The sequence below is a fragment of the Frieseomelitta varia genome, unplaced genomic scaffold (genome assembly GCF_011392965.1).
Source record: "Frieseomelitta varia isolate USP_RPSP 00005682 unplaced genomic scaffold, Fvar_1.2 scaffold_552, whole genome shotgun sequence".
In the NCBI taxonomy this organism is placed as follows: domain Eukaryota; kingdom Metazoa; phylum Arthropoda; class Insecta; order Hymenoptera; family Apidae; genus Frieseomelitta; species Frieseomelitta varia.
Window position 1 is genome coordinate 153,674 of NW_025110315.1, and position 16,628 is coordinate 170,301.

A 16,628-nucleotide genomic window follows, 5' to 3' on the forward strand; every position below is an offset into this window, starting at 1 on the left:
CTTTTTCTAGATTTCGCAGTTGTCATAAATAAACATCGTTGAGGGAGGAGAGAATACCGTTATTAAAAAAAAGGTGTTTCGTCCCTGACCATTCAAGCCCCCCGAGCTAATTACCAACACAACGCTCGCTTCGTTTATGCAAAACATAAAACTTGAAATACCTCGGACGAAAGTGTCCCCGATCCCCGAGGGTACCTTAATCCAAACATTCAGCCTCTTGCATAAGTTACGGTAAGTAACATTGAAACAACAACAACGACGATAAATAAAATCGAGTTATCCACGCCGTAAAGAAGAAGTCATGATGGAAAGAAACTCATCTGCTTCTGGAACAAGAAATAACCCCGGAACGAAATTCTCGTAGGGAACAAAGGCAAGCACTAAACTTTCTTAAATGTCGCTATTTCTCCCAATCAGTACCGAGGAAATTCGTTCGAGCTATTTTCACAGACAGGTTTAGTTCTCTTTCGCCATATTGTCCTCAGGTGTCCAGGGACAAACGAAGAGGAACGATCGAGGCTGAGCCTCCTCTTCAAGCATCCCCACACCCGTCTCTCCCTCTCTCTCTCTCATTGTCGTGATCCATTAATCCGAAGAATTATGACAGACTCGCGAGATTCTCCGTGGATCTCGTGCACGTGGATGTGCACGCAGGGATGTGATCACGAGGTGTTCCTCTTTCGATGCGAACCACGTGTTTGTGCTTAATCCATGCCCCAGCTGACCGACGTCCTATGGCTTCGAGCAACTATGTCGAGCTCTGGTGAACGCACCGCTGGCTTTATTCCACCGTCGGCTGCGACCAAGTTTCTCAACGGCTGAGATCGAGCCGAGTGCAAGACTAGAGAGCGGAACAGAGGAGTCTGTCGAGGGTTGATCTGACGAGTTGACTGAGGATCAGGATGATTGGTTCACGTTGATCTACGTGATACGTACGAGGTACGATGTATGTTCACACCACTGTGTATGTGTACGCGTGGCGTGTGCATTTGTAGAGAATTACTATTTATCTACTTGTCGTGCTAGTGGTGGTAAATCGAGACAAGTCTGTGAAAATTGTTGGATCATTCTACTTGCAATAGATCAGAAGTTAGATAGTTTTCTAACGCGAGGTAATGTACTCTTTTGTGATCGAGGTACAATTGTGGGATGTGTTTACAGATAGAATTTCGTAGGCTTCAAATATAATAGACTTTCATGGACGCTGATAACTTCAAATATCGATGGTGTGATACAAGACTGAAATACCACACTTAAGAGTAGCAGATGTTGGATTAGAGACAAATAGAAAACTACTGTACTGGCAATAGAAAATCTACTGTAACTGCAAAGCGTCGAAACTTTGAAGAAAGTGACATTTAGGTTGATCTAGCTAACTAGACGAAATTGTTTCACTGATGTGGTCGTATTTCGTGTAACCAGAGACGTAATTTCACGCGTTTTCGTCGTGAAGACGAAACTTGAATCTCTGTTGGATTAACTACACGTCAGTTAAAGCAAACTTGATGCTCTTAATCTATGTCGGGAAAGATTCAAAGAGAAACAAACCAAAAAAAAATAAAAATAGATTCTTTTTCTTCCATTAATTTATCTTTTCCGTGTTTTCCGAATTTCCGTGGAATTTTGAACACAGAAGACAGGTCGCGACAGAGAGGGAAAGTAGAATCGCGGATCCGTGTGTGGAGAATGCAGGATTCATTTGTAACGATCCGAAGATAATCTTATGATCGCGGATACGTCATACCTATCGATTGCTCCGCATTCCCTCCGTGAAAATCATAATTCAATTTCGATATTCAGTCCTGAGGAAACTTAATTTGAGCAACGCGATGTTGTCGAAGTTCATTCCCCGATTCTCTCTCCATTGTCTTTCACATTCAGAATCTTAATGTGTTGCCGCGAATTAGATGAATATTTTCTTATCAGGCATCGTATTCAATTTCTAGTCACAGACAACTGCAATCGTTTTGCGTTTTATTCACGCAATATTCAACGTACTGCTACTCTCTAATTATCGTTCTACAATTTGTAACGTACAACCGTCGTTTCTACGGTTGTTTTTGAATAAATTTTACATCTTTCTACTCACATTTTTTTTTTTTTTTTTTTCTAAAATACGCGACTTCAAAGTGAAAATCGAGTCCAAACCGAATCACCTTGAAATTCCTAAAACGGACGCAAGAACGAATCTTTTCACTCACATTTTTCTAAATACGCGGCTTCAAAGGGAAAACCGATTTCAAACTCAAATCACCTTAAAATTCCAGCCCTCAAATTTTATTCCCGAATAACGTGATCGAATGTTCCGATCAGACCTTGTATTTAATTCATAGTTCTCTCATTCTCCTCTGAATGTCAAGAGAAACGCAGAATATTCATCTTTTTCCCTTTTACTTTAGCCAGTCCTCCAGTCTCCAATCCCTGAAACAACGAAAAAACGTTCAAAAATGCAAATGTTCCTCAGCGGCGCCTGTTCGCAGGTTGTTCCTGTGGAAATCGATGATCGAGTTTGAGTGAATGTAACACGAGAGTCTCCCAGGATGAATCCGTCCGAGTCGCAGCAGAATCTTCTCGCGAACGAAGCAACGGGGAGAGCGCCGTCGATGCAATCTTTAAGTCCGCCCACGGACTACATTCTTGGCCCAGTTGAGAAGCACTTCCTGCTCAGCGCGGAACGAGGTGATTGTGCCACTGTCAAAAGGTAATCCTTCGAAGATAAATCGACGGGGGGGGTTGGTGTAGCGTAACAGACACTCCTGAGGAAGGGATCGATCTGTGGAAACTGGAAGAACCGCAGGATTATAGAGCGAGGATCGTTTCTCGATTCCTTGTTTCGTCAATTGTTGGTTCTGGCACTCGACGCTTAAACGACGGGTATTCGAGACGGAAAAGGGCAAGAGAAATATGTATATCGCGGTTTTGAACTGAAATACATAAACTACATGTAGCGTATGAAACGTGTGTTATATATTGCGGATATAATATTATATTATATTATACTAAATACTATACAGTAATATAATATAAATATTATAGTATATAGTATAGTATAATATTATAATATTATTATACTATTAAATGTAACGTTATATTATAATAGTATTTATTTAATTTAGTGGTATTTAGTATTTATTATTAATATCATTATTATTTAGTATTTATTATATTATTTATTATTACAATAGTATATAATATAATATTGTTATATATAATAATATATATAGTATAATTATACTAAATACTATACTGTAATATAATATAAATATTATAGTATATAGTATAGTATAATATTATAACATTATTATACTACTAAATGTAACGTTATATTATAATAGTATTTAATTTAGTAGTATTTAGTATTTAATTTAGTAGTATTTAGTATTTATTATTAATATTATTATTATTTAGTATTTATTATATTATTTATTATTATAATAGTATATAATATAATATTGTATTATATATTGTTATATATAATAATATATATAGTATAATTATACTAAATACTATACTGTAATATAATATAATATTATAGTGTATAGTATAGTATAATATTATAATATTATTATAATATAATATTATAGTGTATAGTATAGTATAATATTATAATATTATTATAATATAATATTATAGTATATAGTATAATAATAATATTATAACACAATATATAATATAATATTGCAGTAAATAATATAGTATAATATTATAATATTATTATACTACAATATTATAATATAATAAATTCGTCCTAAGACTTTTGTATAGGAATGTATAATATATTAGACACACGTGAATGCATTTGGTGGGAATACAATACAGCTGATGATCTGAAACTGGAGAGATTCGTAATTTATGCTTAAGCATCTAAAGTTAAGAAGTCTATTTTACGATTTTTTGTAAATACATGGGAAAAATCACGCGAGAGAAATGAAACACTGTATCTTGCATTAGATTGCTGGAAGAGAACAAGGATCACCCGGAGATCCTCAACATTAATTGCGTGGATCCTCTCAACCGGTCTGCTCTGATCGCCGCCATCGAGAACGAGAATGTTGAACTGATCAGGCTGCTTCTCGAATTAGGCATTCAAGTGAAGGTAATTGACAATACGATTAACGATCAAACTCGACAGAGACTTTCGTCGGTCTCGTGGATTGTCTCTTAATAAATCGTTGATTCTCTCAAGATACGTTCTTTCGATTTAGTATGCAGCAGTATAATATATCACACTCCCTCGTGATATTATACGACTAAATTGGCTGTGTCGTAGCAAACGATGGAATAAAAGTGGTAGCGTACAATGTATGCAGACCACCGATAAAATTCCTTCTGCTGCGACACGAAAAGACCACGCGTTTAAAAGCATGCCGCAAACATAATTTCTGCTACTTTCAGGATGCACTCTTACACGCCATAAAGGAAGAGTATGTGGAAGCTGTGGAGATCCTACTCGAATGGGAGGAAAGAATACACCAGTCTGGTCAACCTTACGTAAGCTCGTCCCTTTGATAAAATATTCTTGCTTTTGAAAGTTCTTCGTTGCCCGTCACTTTCATACTTTAATTTTCTTTCGTTTGTCGTCAATTTCGTCGCTTTCGCCATTTTTTCTGTGGATTTTTATCATCTCATCATCGAAAGTCTCAAGGAACGAACATTCTTTGTTGCCCATCACTTTCCCATACTTTGCTCGTTTAATTTTCTTTCGTCATTTTTCTGTGGATTTTTTATCATTTCTCTGCAGAGTTGGGAAGCTGTCGACAGGTCGTCATCGAACTTTACACCGGACATAACGCCGCTGGTCTTGGCAGCGCATAAGAACAATTACGAAATTTTGAAAATCCTGCTGGATCGTGGCGCCACGCTTCCCACACCTCACGACGCCAGGTATACTTTCGCAATGCTAAATTAATCTATTATCAATTTGTTTTCTCTTCTTTCGTGCATGATCATTAATTTCGCACGAACGTGCTCAAAACGCGGCTTTCCTCTGCTCATTCGCGTTTCAATGTACATTAAATGGAAATTCAATTGAATTTCGTCATCCATCCACGAACAATTGTCTAAAGTTGTCTGGAAACAGTGTTAATTCGAGTATCGGTAAGTACCTACTCGAACTAGACCAGTTCCGCTTTATTTTTTGGCTTCACGCCAATACTCGCCTGCCGCTTATGATGCAGTTATTCGATTAAGCGGGCTAATTATGTTATTGAAAAGAAAAAAAAAGTGGCACGTGCCGATTTCAAAACGTGTCGCGTGCAGCAACGCGTGTTCGCGTTCGATTCTATTAAAAAATATGACACCTCCTGGAGCTTCACATCAAGTTTCCATCACTCGAGCCGTAATCCTAAATAGCATTGATCTCTTACTTTCCCCTCGTGATTTAAAAGAATTTTTTCAAATTAAAAATCAATGTAAAAAAAAAGAAGAAGAACTTGGAATCTTTTTACATCTCTTTTTTATCATTCTTTTTAAAAATCTTTTTTATTTATTTATTTTTTGTTTCGCCACTGTTACTCGTTAGTTTTTTTCAAGAACACCCCTTGAATCAATAATTCTTGAACCAATCAATGTAAAAATCAATGTAAAAAAAAAAGAAGAAGAACTTGGAACCTTTTTACATCTCTTTTTTATCATTCTTTTTAGAAATCTTTTTTATTTATTTATTTTTTGTTTCGCCACTGTTGCTCGTTAGTTTTTTCAAGAACATCCCTTGAATCAATAATTCTTGAACCAATCAATGTAAAAATCAATGTAAAAAAAAGAAGAAGAACTTGGAACCTTTTTACATCTCTTTTTTATCATTCTTTTTAGAAATCTTTTTTATTTATTTATTTTTTGTTTCGCCACTGTTGCTCGTTAGTTTTTTCAAGAACATCCCTTGAATCAATAATTCTTGAACCAATCAATGTAAAAATCAATGTAAAAAAAAGAAGAAGAACTTGGAACCTTTTTACATCTCTTTTTTATCATTCTTTTTAGAAATCTTTTTTATTTATTTATTTTTTGTTTCGCCACTGTTACTCGTTAGTTTTTTCAAGAACACCCCTTGAATCAATAATTCTTGAACCAGATGCGGTTGCGACGAGTGCGTGACATCCAGCGAACAGGATTCCCTGAGGCATTCGCAGGCACGGATAAACGCGTATCGCGCGCTCACGTCGCCGTCTTTGATCGCCTTGTCATCGAGGGATCCCCTTCTGACCGCTTTCGAACTTTCCTGGGAACTACGTCGGCTGAGCCAAATGGAGCAGGAGTTTCGCTTCGAGTACAACGTAATCACAATTTCTCACTAACGTCTTTCTCACAAACAGTCGTACATCCGAGAACTGTCCATCAATTTCTCTATTGAATTTCCTGTCCCGTAGGAGATGCGAGAGCAGACGCAAATTTTTTCACAGTCGTTGCTGGACCACGCTCGCACGTCTCTGGAGTTGGAGATAATGCTGAATTACAATCCCACCGGCGACAATTGGGAGCCTGGCGAGCGGCAAACCTTGGATCGGCTCAAGCTTGCCATCAAGTACAAGCAGAAACAGGTGAGGCAGACACGTTGCCGTTTTCTACGATCTTCTTCTCGAAGTTACTCGTCTAGGTATAATATTTTTGACGAGACGACGTTTCATCTTTTTCTTTTTTTTTTTGATTTTCTGCCTGCAGTTCGTGGCTCATCCAAACGTTCAACAATTACTGGCTGCTATCTGGTACGACGGTTTGCCTGGCTTTCGAAGGAAAAGCATGATCGGACAGTTTATCGAGATCGGGAAGCTCGGAGCGATGTTCCCGGTGTACAGCACGATCTACATGCTCTCGCCGACGTCGCCGATGGGCCTGTTCATGAAGAAACCTTTCGTCAAATTCATCTGCCACTCCTCCTCCTACGCGTTCTTCTTGAGTAAGTCTTCCTGACTTCTGACCGACTTGTCAGAAACAACTTGTTCGACTTGGTCGAATTTTCAACACCCTAAATTCACGATAATTGAATTTGGCGACTGAACAGTCATTAAATGATTAAATAAATAATTCGAATGAAACGAGTGAAACTTGATAACACATTCCTACGTAACTCGAATCGTTTACACGTCTCTTTTCCTCTGGTCAACTGAATTCAATGGACTCTAAATAATAAAATAATAAAACAGCAAGTTCTAACAAACCTCGTTCTAAAAGTAAAAAAAAAAAGAAAAAGTCAGAATTAGCTTTCGACTTTTGATCAAGCAAGTTGTAAAAGAATTAAGTTTTCACTCAGCTACCTCGGCGAGCCTCTCGCGGCTCCTAAAAGAATTAATTGTCGGAAATTTAATTATAACGAGTGACGAGAACTCAAACCGATTGGTTTAGTATCTGGTATACTGACTGAAATTTCCATCAGTGCTTCTCGGAATGGCGTCGCAACGTATCGAGTACTTGGCAATCGAATTATTCGGCAATGCTTGGATGCTGGAGATACTGGCTGGGTGGAAGAGGCGGGAACGTGGGTGCATCCCAGGCTTCGTCGAATCCGGTGTCATCATCTACGTAATCAGTAAACAGATCTTGATGAATGCCTATTTAGAAAAATGAAAGAAGAAGACAACAAGAGCGTCTCTTCACTCTTCGTTTATTTTATTTTACTTTGTTTCGTGCCATCTTCTTTATTGTTGTATTATGTTATATCATTCGACAGAGGTAACTTTATTTTATCTTCTGTTCTGATCGTTGAACACGCGTGGTTTGTATTGTGATTTATTTTAGAGTGATCACTTGCTCTCGCATCTTGATGAATGACTCTTTAGAAAAATGAAAGAAGAAGACAACAAGAGCGTCTCTTCATTTATTTTATTTTACTTTGTTTCGTACCATCTTCTTTATTGTTATATTATATTATATTCGACAAAAGGTAACTTTATTTTATTTTATTTTAATCTTCTATTCTGATCATTGAACATGCGTGATTTGTATTCTGATTTATTTCAGAGTGATCGCTTGAACAGCAGAGTAATTAGCTCTGAATGTTTTAGGCTTGGTTGTCGGGGAAATAAGATCACTGTGGTCGGATGGATTGCTAGAGTACATATCGGACCTTTGGAACATAGTGGACTTCATTCAAAATATGTTTTATGTGATTTGGATAATGCTGAGGGTGACCGCGTGGATTGTTGTTCAGGTATATACTTTTCTGAGCATTAATAATAATTATTATTAATTAATAAATACTTTTAATAACAATTATTTAATAGTTATTTAATTAATTATTATATACTTTAATAATAAAATATATACTGAGTTTTAATAATAATTATTTAATAATTATTTTATACTTTAATAATAAAGTATATACTGAGTTTTAATAATAACTATTATTAATTATTATATACTTTAATAATAAAATATATACTGAGTTTTAATAATAATTATTTAATAATTATTATATACTTTAATAATAAAGTATATACTGAGTTTTAATAATAATTATTTAATAATTATTATATACTTTAATAATAAAGTATATACTGAGTTTTAATAATAATTATTATTAATTATTATATACTTTAATAATAAAATATATATTGAGTTTTAATAATAATAATTATTAATTATTATATACTTTCCTGAGTTTTAATAATAATTATCAACGTATCTACATTCCAAAAAATATGAAAGAAATTTACATTATTATTATAATAAATTATATAATTTTAATAATAATTATTTAATTATTATTATATACTTTAATAATAAAGTATATACTGAGTTTTAATAATAATAATTATTAATTATTATATACTTTAATAATAAAGTATATACTGAGTTTTAATAATAATTATTATTAATTATTTTATACTTTAATAATAAAATATATACTGAGTTTTAATAATAATTATTACTAATTAATATATAATTTTAATAATAATTATTTAATTATTATCATATACTTTAATAATAAAGTATATACTGAGTTTTAATAATAATTATTATTAATTATTATATACTTTAATAATAAAATATATATTGAGTTTTAATAATTATTAATTATTATATACTTTTCTGAGTTTTAATAATAATTATCAACGTATCTACATTCCAAAAAATATGAAAGAAATTTATATTATTATTATAATAAATTATATATTATATATTATTATAACAAAAAAATTTATATTATTTATATTATTATTTGTTTCGTAGAGGGAATACTGGAGTGGCGTAGATCCTTGGTATCCCAGAGATCAATGGCATGCCTTCGATCCTATGCTTCTTTCGGAGGGTGCCTTTGCTGCTGGTATGATCTTCAGGTAAACGCAAAATTATCAAAATTTATTCATTCCGCTATGGAAAATTGAAAAGTTAATTAAAGTTAATTTAAAAAAACACTCGTTTCAACAGTTCGACTTCAATCTGTAACTAAGAACTGTTTCGTATCTGTCCAGAGAAGGCTCTCCTTTTTTCACTTACTTTCAGTTAAAGTTGCAATCTGAATAATAAAAATAACACTTGATCGAACGAAGGTAGACGGTGATTTTAATATGATCTGAGTGCTATGATCCATTCGCAGTTTCTTGAAGCTAGTCCACATATTCAGCGTGAACCCTCATCTCGGACCACTTCAAATTTCCCTGGGGAGGATGATAATAGACATTATCAAGTTCTTCTTTATCTATACTCTGGTGTTGTTCGCCTTCGGCTGCGGTGAGTAACTTGCTAACGTTCATTATTCAGCCTGTATATACAGCCTCAATTTATTTTCAAATCGGAAACATTCAAGTTCTAATATCTGAAACGAGGTGGAAAAATGGGAGAAAGATTTGAGAACCTTGAAATCTCTTTTTTTTTATTGATATAGGAATGAATCAGCTAATGTGGTACTACGCGGATTTGGAGAAGCAAAAGTGTTATCACATGAAGGACTTTCCGGATCTGCCTGATTTCGACAATCAGGAGAAGGCTTGCTCGATTTGGAGACGTTTCGCCAAGTACGTAAAAGTGTTGTCCCGCTTGTCGAAAGCTTGAAACTTGAAAACGAAAAATGAATCGCTTGAAAACTGGCTAAACTTCTTCCACATATTTCAAATTAACAACACGATAGGTTCGTTCAATTAATCATCGCTTTTAGCCTGTTCGAGACGTCGCAGTCGCTTTTCTGGGCCAGCTTCGGTATGATAGATTTGATGTCGTTCGATCTAACTGGGATAAAGAGCTTCACCAGATTCTGGGCTCTCCTCATGTTCGGCTCTTACTCCGTGATAAACGTCATCGTGCTGCTGAACATGCTCATTGCCATGATGTCTAATTCCTACCAAATCATCTCGGTACGACTAGTTTGTTTCCTGGATTTTCATCGACACGTGACGAGCGTAGAGATTTATAGTATAGTATAATATACTAACTATATATATAATACAATATATATAGTATAGTATAGTATATATATATATGTATACTATACTGTATTATAGTATATATACATGTATACTATACTGTACTAGATATTAACTATTATATAGTATAATTTGTTAGTATACTATACTATATATTAACTATTATATAGTATAACTTGTTAGTACAATATAGAACATATACATGTATACTATACTATATATTAACTGTTATATAGTATAACTTGTTAGTACAATATAGAATATATACATGTATACTATATTATACTAGATATTAACTGCTATATAGTATAATTTGTTAGTATACTATACTATATATTAACTGTTATATAGTATAATTTGTTAGTATACTATACTATATATTAACTATTATATAGTATAACTTGTTAGTACAATATAGAACATATACATGTATACTATACTATACTATATATTAACTGTTATATAGTATAACTTGTTAGTACAATATAATATATATACATGTGTACTATACTATACTATATATTAATTGTTATATAGTATAATTTGTTAGTATACTATACTATATATTAACTGTTATACAGTATAATTTGTTAGTATACTATACTATATATTAACTATTATATAGTATAACTTGTTAGTACAATATAGAATATATACATGTATACTATACTATACTAACTGTTATATAGTATAACTTGTTAGTACAATATAATATATATACATGTATACTATACTATACTATATATTAATTGTTATATAGTATAACTTGTTAGTACAGTATAATACACTATACTAACTATAGTTATATATATAGTATAGTTCAGTATATATATACATATATATACTATACTGTACTATATATTAATTATTATACAGTATAACTTGTTAGTACAGTATAATATACTATAGTTATATATATAGTTACTATAGTTATATATATAGTATATTACAGTGTATATATATACATATATATACTATACTGTGCTATATATTAATTGTTATGTTACGTTACGACGTGTCAAAGAACATTTTCATTGAAAGCGAACGATCGGTGAAGTGTTTCCTCTTAATTTGCAGGAAAGAGCCGACACCGAGTGGAAGTTCGCCAGGAGCCACTTGTGGATGAGTTACTTCGAGGACGGGGACACGGTGCCCCCGCCGTTCAATATGGTTCCAACTGGTAAAACGTTCGAGAAGATTATCAAGTGCGGGAAGAGCCAGCGGCAAACCAGATCTTTGATTGTACGTACTTTCGTTTGGTCGCTAGTTCTAAAGTAGATCGAGATCTAAGTAAGGCTCGATAGGGATTCGTAAATGCAATTAAACTTGCTGTCAAAGTTAGGGCTCGCGATAACGTAACATAAGGATTTGTGACATTAAATTTCGACCCTATTGAACTGAAAGAAAAAAAAAGAAAAAAAAAAAAAAAAACAAAAACGATACCTTTCAACGAACGACTCGCAGAAAAAGTCGAGGGAAAAGGCTCTGGCGAGACACGACACGGTGATGCGATTGCTCATAAGGCGTTACGTAACCGCGGAGCAAAGGAAACGGGACGAGTTCGGTATCACCGAGGACGACGTTATGGAAATCAGGCAGGATATTTCCACGTTGCGATACGAATTGATCGACATCCTACGACAGAATGGAATGAGAACGCCGACGATCGACAAACAAGACGCTGCGCGTAAGTTTCCAAGCCATCGTGACCTCCCCGTCGTCCCGCGTTTCGCTTTTGTCAAAGTTGTTCAAATCACACGTGAATATTAAGTAGAATTACATTTGAAAACTATGAATTTTTTTTGTTGACACGTTTTGAAATCAAAACGTGATGATGAATCCTCGGCATAATTATAATTACATGTATACTGTATGAATACATATTCAAATGACGAATAATACATGAAATACATACATAATAATAAACAAATACACATATAAATGATAAAATAGTTATAGTTATACATGTATACTGTATTTTCATTTCCAAAGGAAACGTTTCACGCTTGAACTCTGATTAATGTATTTCATCGTGTCGGTCGAGCAATTTCTTTTTCTTTTTTTTCAATGATCTGAACCGATAGTCCAGTTGATCGAGAATGTGGAATTAGTAGTAGTAGTATATTTTTATTTCAGCCTTCTTGGCCTTGAAATTCACTTTGGTTTTACATTGCACATTCACATTGCACTTATCTCCCTACTTTTACATATTATAATATTTACATAATATTTGTATCCTATTTGCTTTATCCTATACTTACATTTATCTTAACTATGCTATTCTTTTGTCTACTTAATAACTTAATCTAATTCTTTCATTGTATTTCATGTTTATTTGTTGCTCTTTTCTCTTTAGACCTTATCTCTTCTTTCTCTTCTCCTTGTCTCTCTTTATCTTTCTTTCTCCTTTCTCCTTATTCGCCTAAGCCATTTTACCGCTTCTTTCCCGCCTTCTTCACTCAGTATCTCTTCCAGACTTGCATATGTTTTCTCCATCTCTCTACAGTCTCTCCAATGCTCTAACGTTCCCTCCCCATCCTCGCATAATTGACATTTCCGTTCTTCTTCGCTCGCCCAAAATTTACTTCCATTTTCTAGGGTGTCGCATCTTGCTCTGGCTATCACCTTCTGCTCTCCATTTTTCCTTCTCTCTTTCAGATATTTTGGTAATTCTCTTGTTACCAGATACTTATACTTCCAATTGTATCTTGTCTTCTGAATTCTATTCCACTGTCTTTGTCTTTGTATTTCCGCTTCTCTTTTCCTTAGTATTTTCCCCTAGCTGGTTTCCCTTCTCTTCACAATTGTTCTACTCCTATCTGGCTAAAACCACACGTTTCGAGGTGATCTTGCCTTTCCCTTTTCCTGCTTTCCTTTCTTCTATGCATTCTTTTACTATTCCTCCCTCGTTTTCTCTTTCCTTCTTTATGCCAATCTAATCTTCAGTTTCTCCCTTTTCGTTTCCACCATGATTACATAGTCTGGCGTCCTGCCAAGCGTCCATTTAATATATTTTCTTTGTAGTCTCTCTAATTCCGCTTTTTCCGCCCATCCCTATACCTCTGCTCCATAGGCCAGAGATTCCCACGGCTAGACTGTCGAATGTCTTCATTCTCCTCCCATAATCGTCTCTAAACAGAGAGATGTGGAATTAATTTAACTTGTGTATAAAATAAAATTTTAGTTTCCGGTAAGAAGGGACGCGTGATGGAACGTCGGCTCCAAAAGGACTTCCAAATCGGCATAGTGGAGGGTATCGTGAACGCCGTGATTCAGAGTGAGAAAGAGCCCAAGGACGTGTTCAGCCAAATTGCAAAGGCCATCGGCCGCAAGAGCAGCGGAAGTAAGAAGAAAGATTGGAACGCTATGGTCCGGAAGAACACGACTAGCAAGGACCCGATTGGCAGCACGACCGAGGCCACGATGAAGCAAACGCGACGCAGTATACGCAGACACTTGCAACATAGTCCGAACTCGGACCTGGCCTCGTTGGATCCTAATCGTCTGGTCGATTACAATCCTAACTTGTCGGAGGTGTCGCCGACCACGAGGATCGCCTACGCGAAATTCATGATGGGTCGGTCGAGGCCCGTCAAGGCAGAAGATGGTGGTGAGCATATCTCGTTTTTTTCTTTTTTTTAATGCGTCTTAGTTCAGACGACTTGTATTAAAATTAATTAGTAAATTAATATCGAAAAGGAAATATAACGTTCCAGACACGTCAATAGTTTCTCTATCCCCGTTTTAAATTGGACGAAAGCTTGTTTTAAACTGGGATAAAAAGCTTTAGGAGGAAATAATGAAAATCTCTTCTAAACCTACAAAATGGCTAATCCGTAAGACTATAATTGAGTTATCCCTGTGTAAAGCCATAAAATTTCGTGGTGAACTAGTTCGTCTACGACGATTCATTTACATTGGCCATTCAGATAATTCCAGTCGTCAATCGCCAGACAATCTCGAACGACAAAGACCGCTGGTCTTTCGTTTTGTTTCCTCTCTGTAGAAGTCAAGAACGAGGGGGAGGGATCGCAGAAATCCGTGCGAATCGCAGGCGAGGTACCGAGCGGTCGCCCGGCGTTGAAGAAGAGTCTGTTGAAATCCATCAGCAGCGGTAGCGTGGACAAAGCTGGAGAGAAAGCTGGCGGGGCGGAAGTGAGGGCGCCGTCGCCGATCCCGGAGGACCCGAGGGAGGACAACGTCGAGAGGTCGCCTCCGGGCAAAGCTGCCCTGGCGAAGAAACCCTCGGTTGCGAAATCGTCGTCGCAGGAGCAAGGGGACAAGAAGGCGAGCACCGACGACGAGGAAAAGAAGAAGAAGGAGGAGGAGGAAGAGAGGAAGAAGAAGGAGGAGGAAGAGAAGAAGAATAAGGAGGAGGAAGAGAAGAAGAAGAAGGAGACACCGAAACCCGCGCCGCGGGAAGACAACGTTCCTGTAGCCACGACACAATTAAGAGGGAAGTCGAAGGCAACTGGCCAGATAATGGGCGGTTGGATTTAACATAAACGTTGATAATCTCGTCGAGGACTTACACGGTTTATAATTTTACAATAGATGATACATGAGAAAGAGGCATTTTGATTTTCACGTGTTTATTCACTTTTTCGTATCTGTCGCTTTCTTGATTGTAGACGAACTGTTATTCTGTCTTCAAGACAGAACAACCATCGATCACCGATGTGACAGTTGATTCCATTATTATTCGATGATAATTAATTTTGTCGAGAGATTTAGATTTAGATTTATTGATTACGATATCTTTAGATTTAGTATTTTCGGATTTTTATCTTTCATTTCTCTGTTTTTCCGTGCCGTTTATAACACATTACAACGTAAGAGCGAGATAAAAGAAACGAACAATATTGCGAGACAATTTTAGGAACAAACGGACATTCATTCGTTGATTGATTCGTGGTTTTTTTTTTTATTCGTATACACTTAGCATGCTGCCAACGCTTCGCGAGTACTTTCAATTCTTTTTTCGAGTTCCGTATGTCGGTTGGAAGGGGGCGATTTCTTTTGATAAATCTTGTACGTGATACTAATGATTCTTATTCGCATAGCAGTTTGTAATTAGCTCTACATGTACATTGGTATGAGAGGTATTAAATAAATTAACGTGATTCGATCGTCAATGAATTTATCTAACTATTCCCCCAATGGTGTCAAGTTATACACTTGAAACATAATACTGACAAAAATCTGCAAATAAAACGCTGCATTATTATCATACACAAAAGACACTTCGATGTCCAATTACAATTTATCATAAAGGAAAAAAACTTTTATCATACCTTCTCCGGCCATTCTTCGCTTCAACGGAGATTTCATTCTTTCTCCTTCTATTGTTTATTTTATCTTCCTGCAATATAAAGTAAATGTTTCAACAAATTGTAAAGTAAATATTTCATATTATAAAATACTATTTATTTTACATTACTTATTATTATATTTTATATTATATAATTATAAAGTAAATATTTCAACAAATTAGTGAAAGAAGTAAAGTAGTTTTACCTCCACTAATACACCAATAAGGAACTTCTTCAACATACGTTTCGCGTCTGAGGAATGTCCAAAATCATCGAATCCGCGCGTCGCATCTTGCCCTGCGTACTCGTCCACTAACTCTGCTCCGCCAGGATGCTGAAATTCGTTCGAAAAATTGTTTACGTTGCAAATCTGTCAATGCTCTCTAATTTCGTATAACGGTGGGGAAAAAGAAAATGTCACTTTCATCTCTCGTCTCCTCATTTCTTGCATTCCGCTCGAGTTTTTAGCTCGATTTATCTCAAAAATAAATTGGTTTATTTCAAATAAATAAAACTTCGTTCGATTCTCACACTCTTTTCTGGCCTACCTCGTGTCTGTAATTGGTCACATCGTACACCATATCGTGAATCACGATCCACACTCTTGCTTCCTCTTTTCCATCACGTCTTGCCACTTCTTTCAACGAATATTTTGGTAGTTCACTCATTTTTCTTTTTAAGCCGATCAATCGATTTCAACAAGAAACTTCAGCGAGAAATGTGTAATTTACATTTGTAAGATCTCGGAGAGATCAGTCCTCTGACCAACTCGACTGCTGAATACTGGGATTATGATTCGACGCGATTGAATTTAATGGGACGAGGGGGAAAAAAAAAAAAAATCACAGACGTGATCGACTTTGTGTATAACGATAAACAGAGATAATGCGCGTCACGTTTCATCGATTAGGGATTGGGAATTTCAAGAGGAAAATACGACGGCTATATATAGTCAGTTTTT

The 16,628-nt window shown here is 35.4% G+C and overlaps 2 protein-coding genes across 3 annotated transcripts; one reads left to right on the forward strand and one right to left on the reverse strand.

Annotated features, from left to right (window-relative positions):
- Positions 1-800: 800 nt before the first annotated feature.
- Positions 801-15,550, forward strand: LOC122533777 (transient receptor potential protein). The gene is made up of 18 exons (XM_043663819.1): positions 801-939; positions 2,481-2,701; positions 3,952-4,096; positions 4,396-4,491; positions 4,742-4,884; positions 6,071-6,272; positions 6,366-6,536; positions 6,658-6,892; positions 7,370-7,522; positions 7,998-8,143; positions 9,166-9,272; positions 9,533-9,666; positions 9,821-9,950; positions 10,091-10,286; positions 11,433-11,597; positions 11,820-12,042; positions 13,540-13,965; positions 14,362-15,550. The coding sequence occupies exons 2-18, from the start codon at positions 2,541-2,543 to the stop codon at positions 14,853-14,855; spliced, it is 3,327 nt and encodes a 1,108-aa protein (XP_043519754.1). The 5' UTR covers positions 801-939; positions 2,481-2,540; the 3' UTR covers positions 14,856-15,550.
- LOC122533791 (cytochrome b5-like) lies at positions 12,507-16,550 on the reverse strand. 2 transcript variants are annotated; one of them, XM_043663851.1, is made up of 4 exons: positions 16,216-16,550; positions 15,873-16,001; positions 15,650-15,717; positions 12,507-13,486 (listed from the first exon to the last, which is right to left on the reverse strand). In XM_043663851.1, the coding sequence occupies exons 1-4, from the start codon at positions 16,333-16,335 to the stop codon at positions 13,360-13,362; spliced, it is 444 nt and encodes a 147-aa protein (XP_043519786.1). In that variant the 5' UTR covers positions 16,336-16,550; the 3' UTR covers positions 12,507-13,359. The 2 variants fall into 2 exon arrangements, with proteins under 2 accessions (XP_043519786.1, XP_043519787.1); XM_043663852.1 differs by lacking the exon at positions 12,507-13,486 and adding an exon at positions 15,229-15,557 and having other exon boundaries at positions 16,216-16,501.
- Positions 16,551-16,628: the final 78 nt, after the last annotated feature.

Bases quoted from the DNA above. Each gene is read 5' to 3' on its own strand.
- LOC122533777 (XM_043663819.1), top strand. From the start codon at position 2,541: ATGAATCCGTCCGAGTCGCAGCAGAATCTTCTCGCGAACGAAGCAACG. The intron at 4,097-4,395 runs GTAATTGACAAT...TGCTACTTTCAG, and splicing joins AATTAGGCATTCAAGTGAAG to GATGCACTCTTACACGCCAT. The intron at 11,598-11,819 runs GTACGTACTTTC...AACGACTCGCAG, and splicing joins GGCAAACCAGATCTTTGATT to AAAAAGTCGAGGGAAAAGGC.
- LOC122533791 (XM_043663851.1), bottom strand. From the start codon at position 16,335: ATGAGTGAACTACCAAAATATTCGTTGAAAGAAGTGGCAAGACGTGAT. The intron at 16,002-16,215 runs GTAGGCCAGAAA...AACGAATTTCAG, and splicing joins TGACCAATTACAGACACGAG to CATCCTGGCGGAGCAGAGTT. The intron at 15,718-15,872 runs GTAAAACTACTT...TTTATATTGCAG, and splicing joins TTATTGGTGTATTAGTGGAG to GAAGATAAAATAAACAATAG.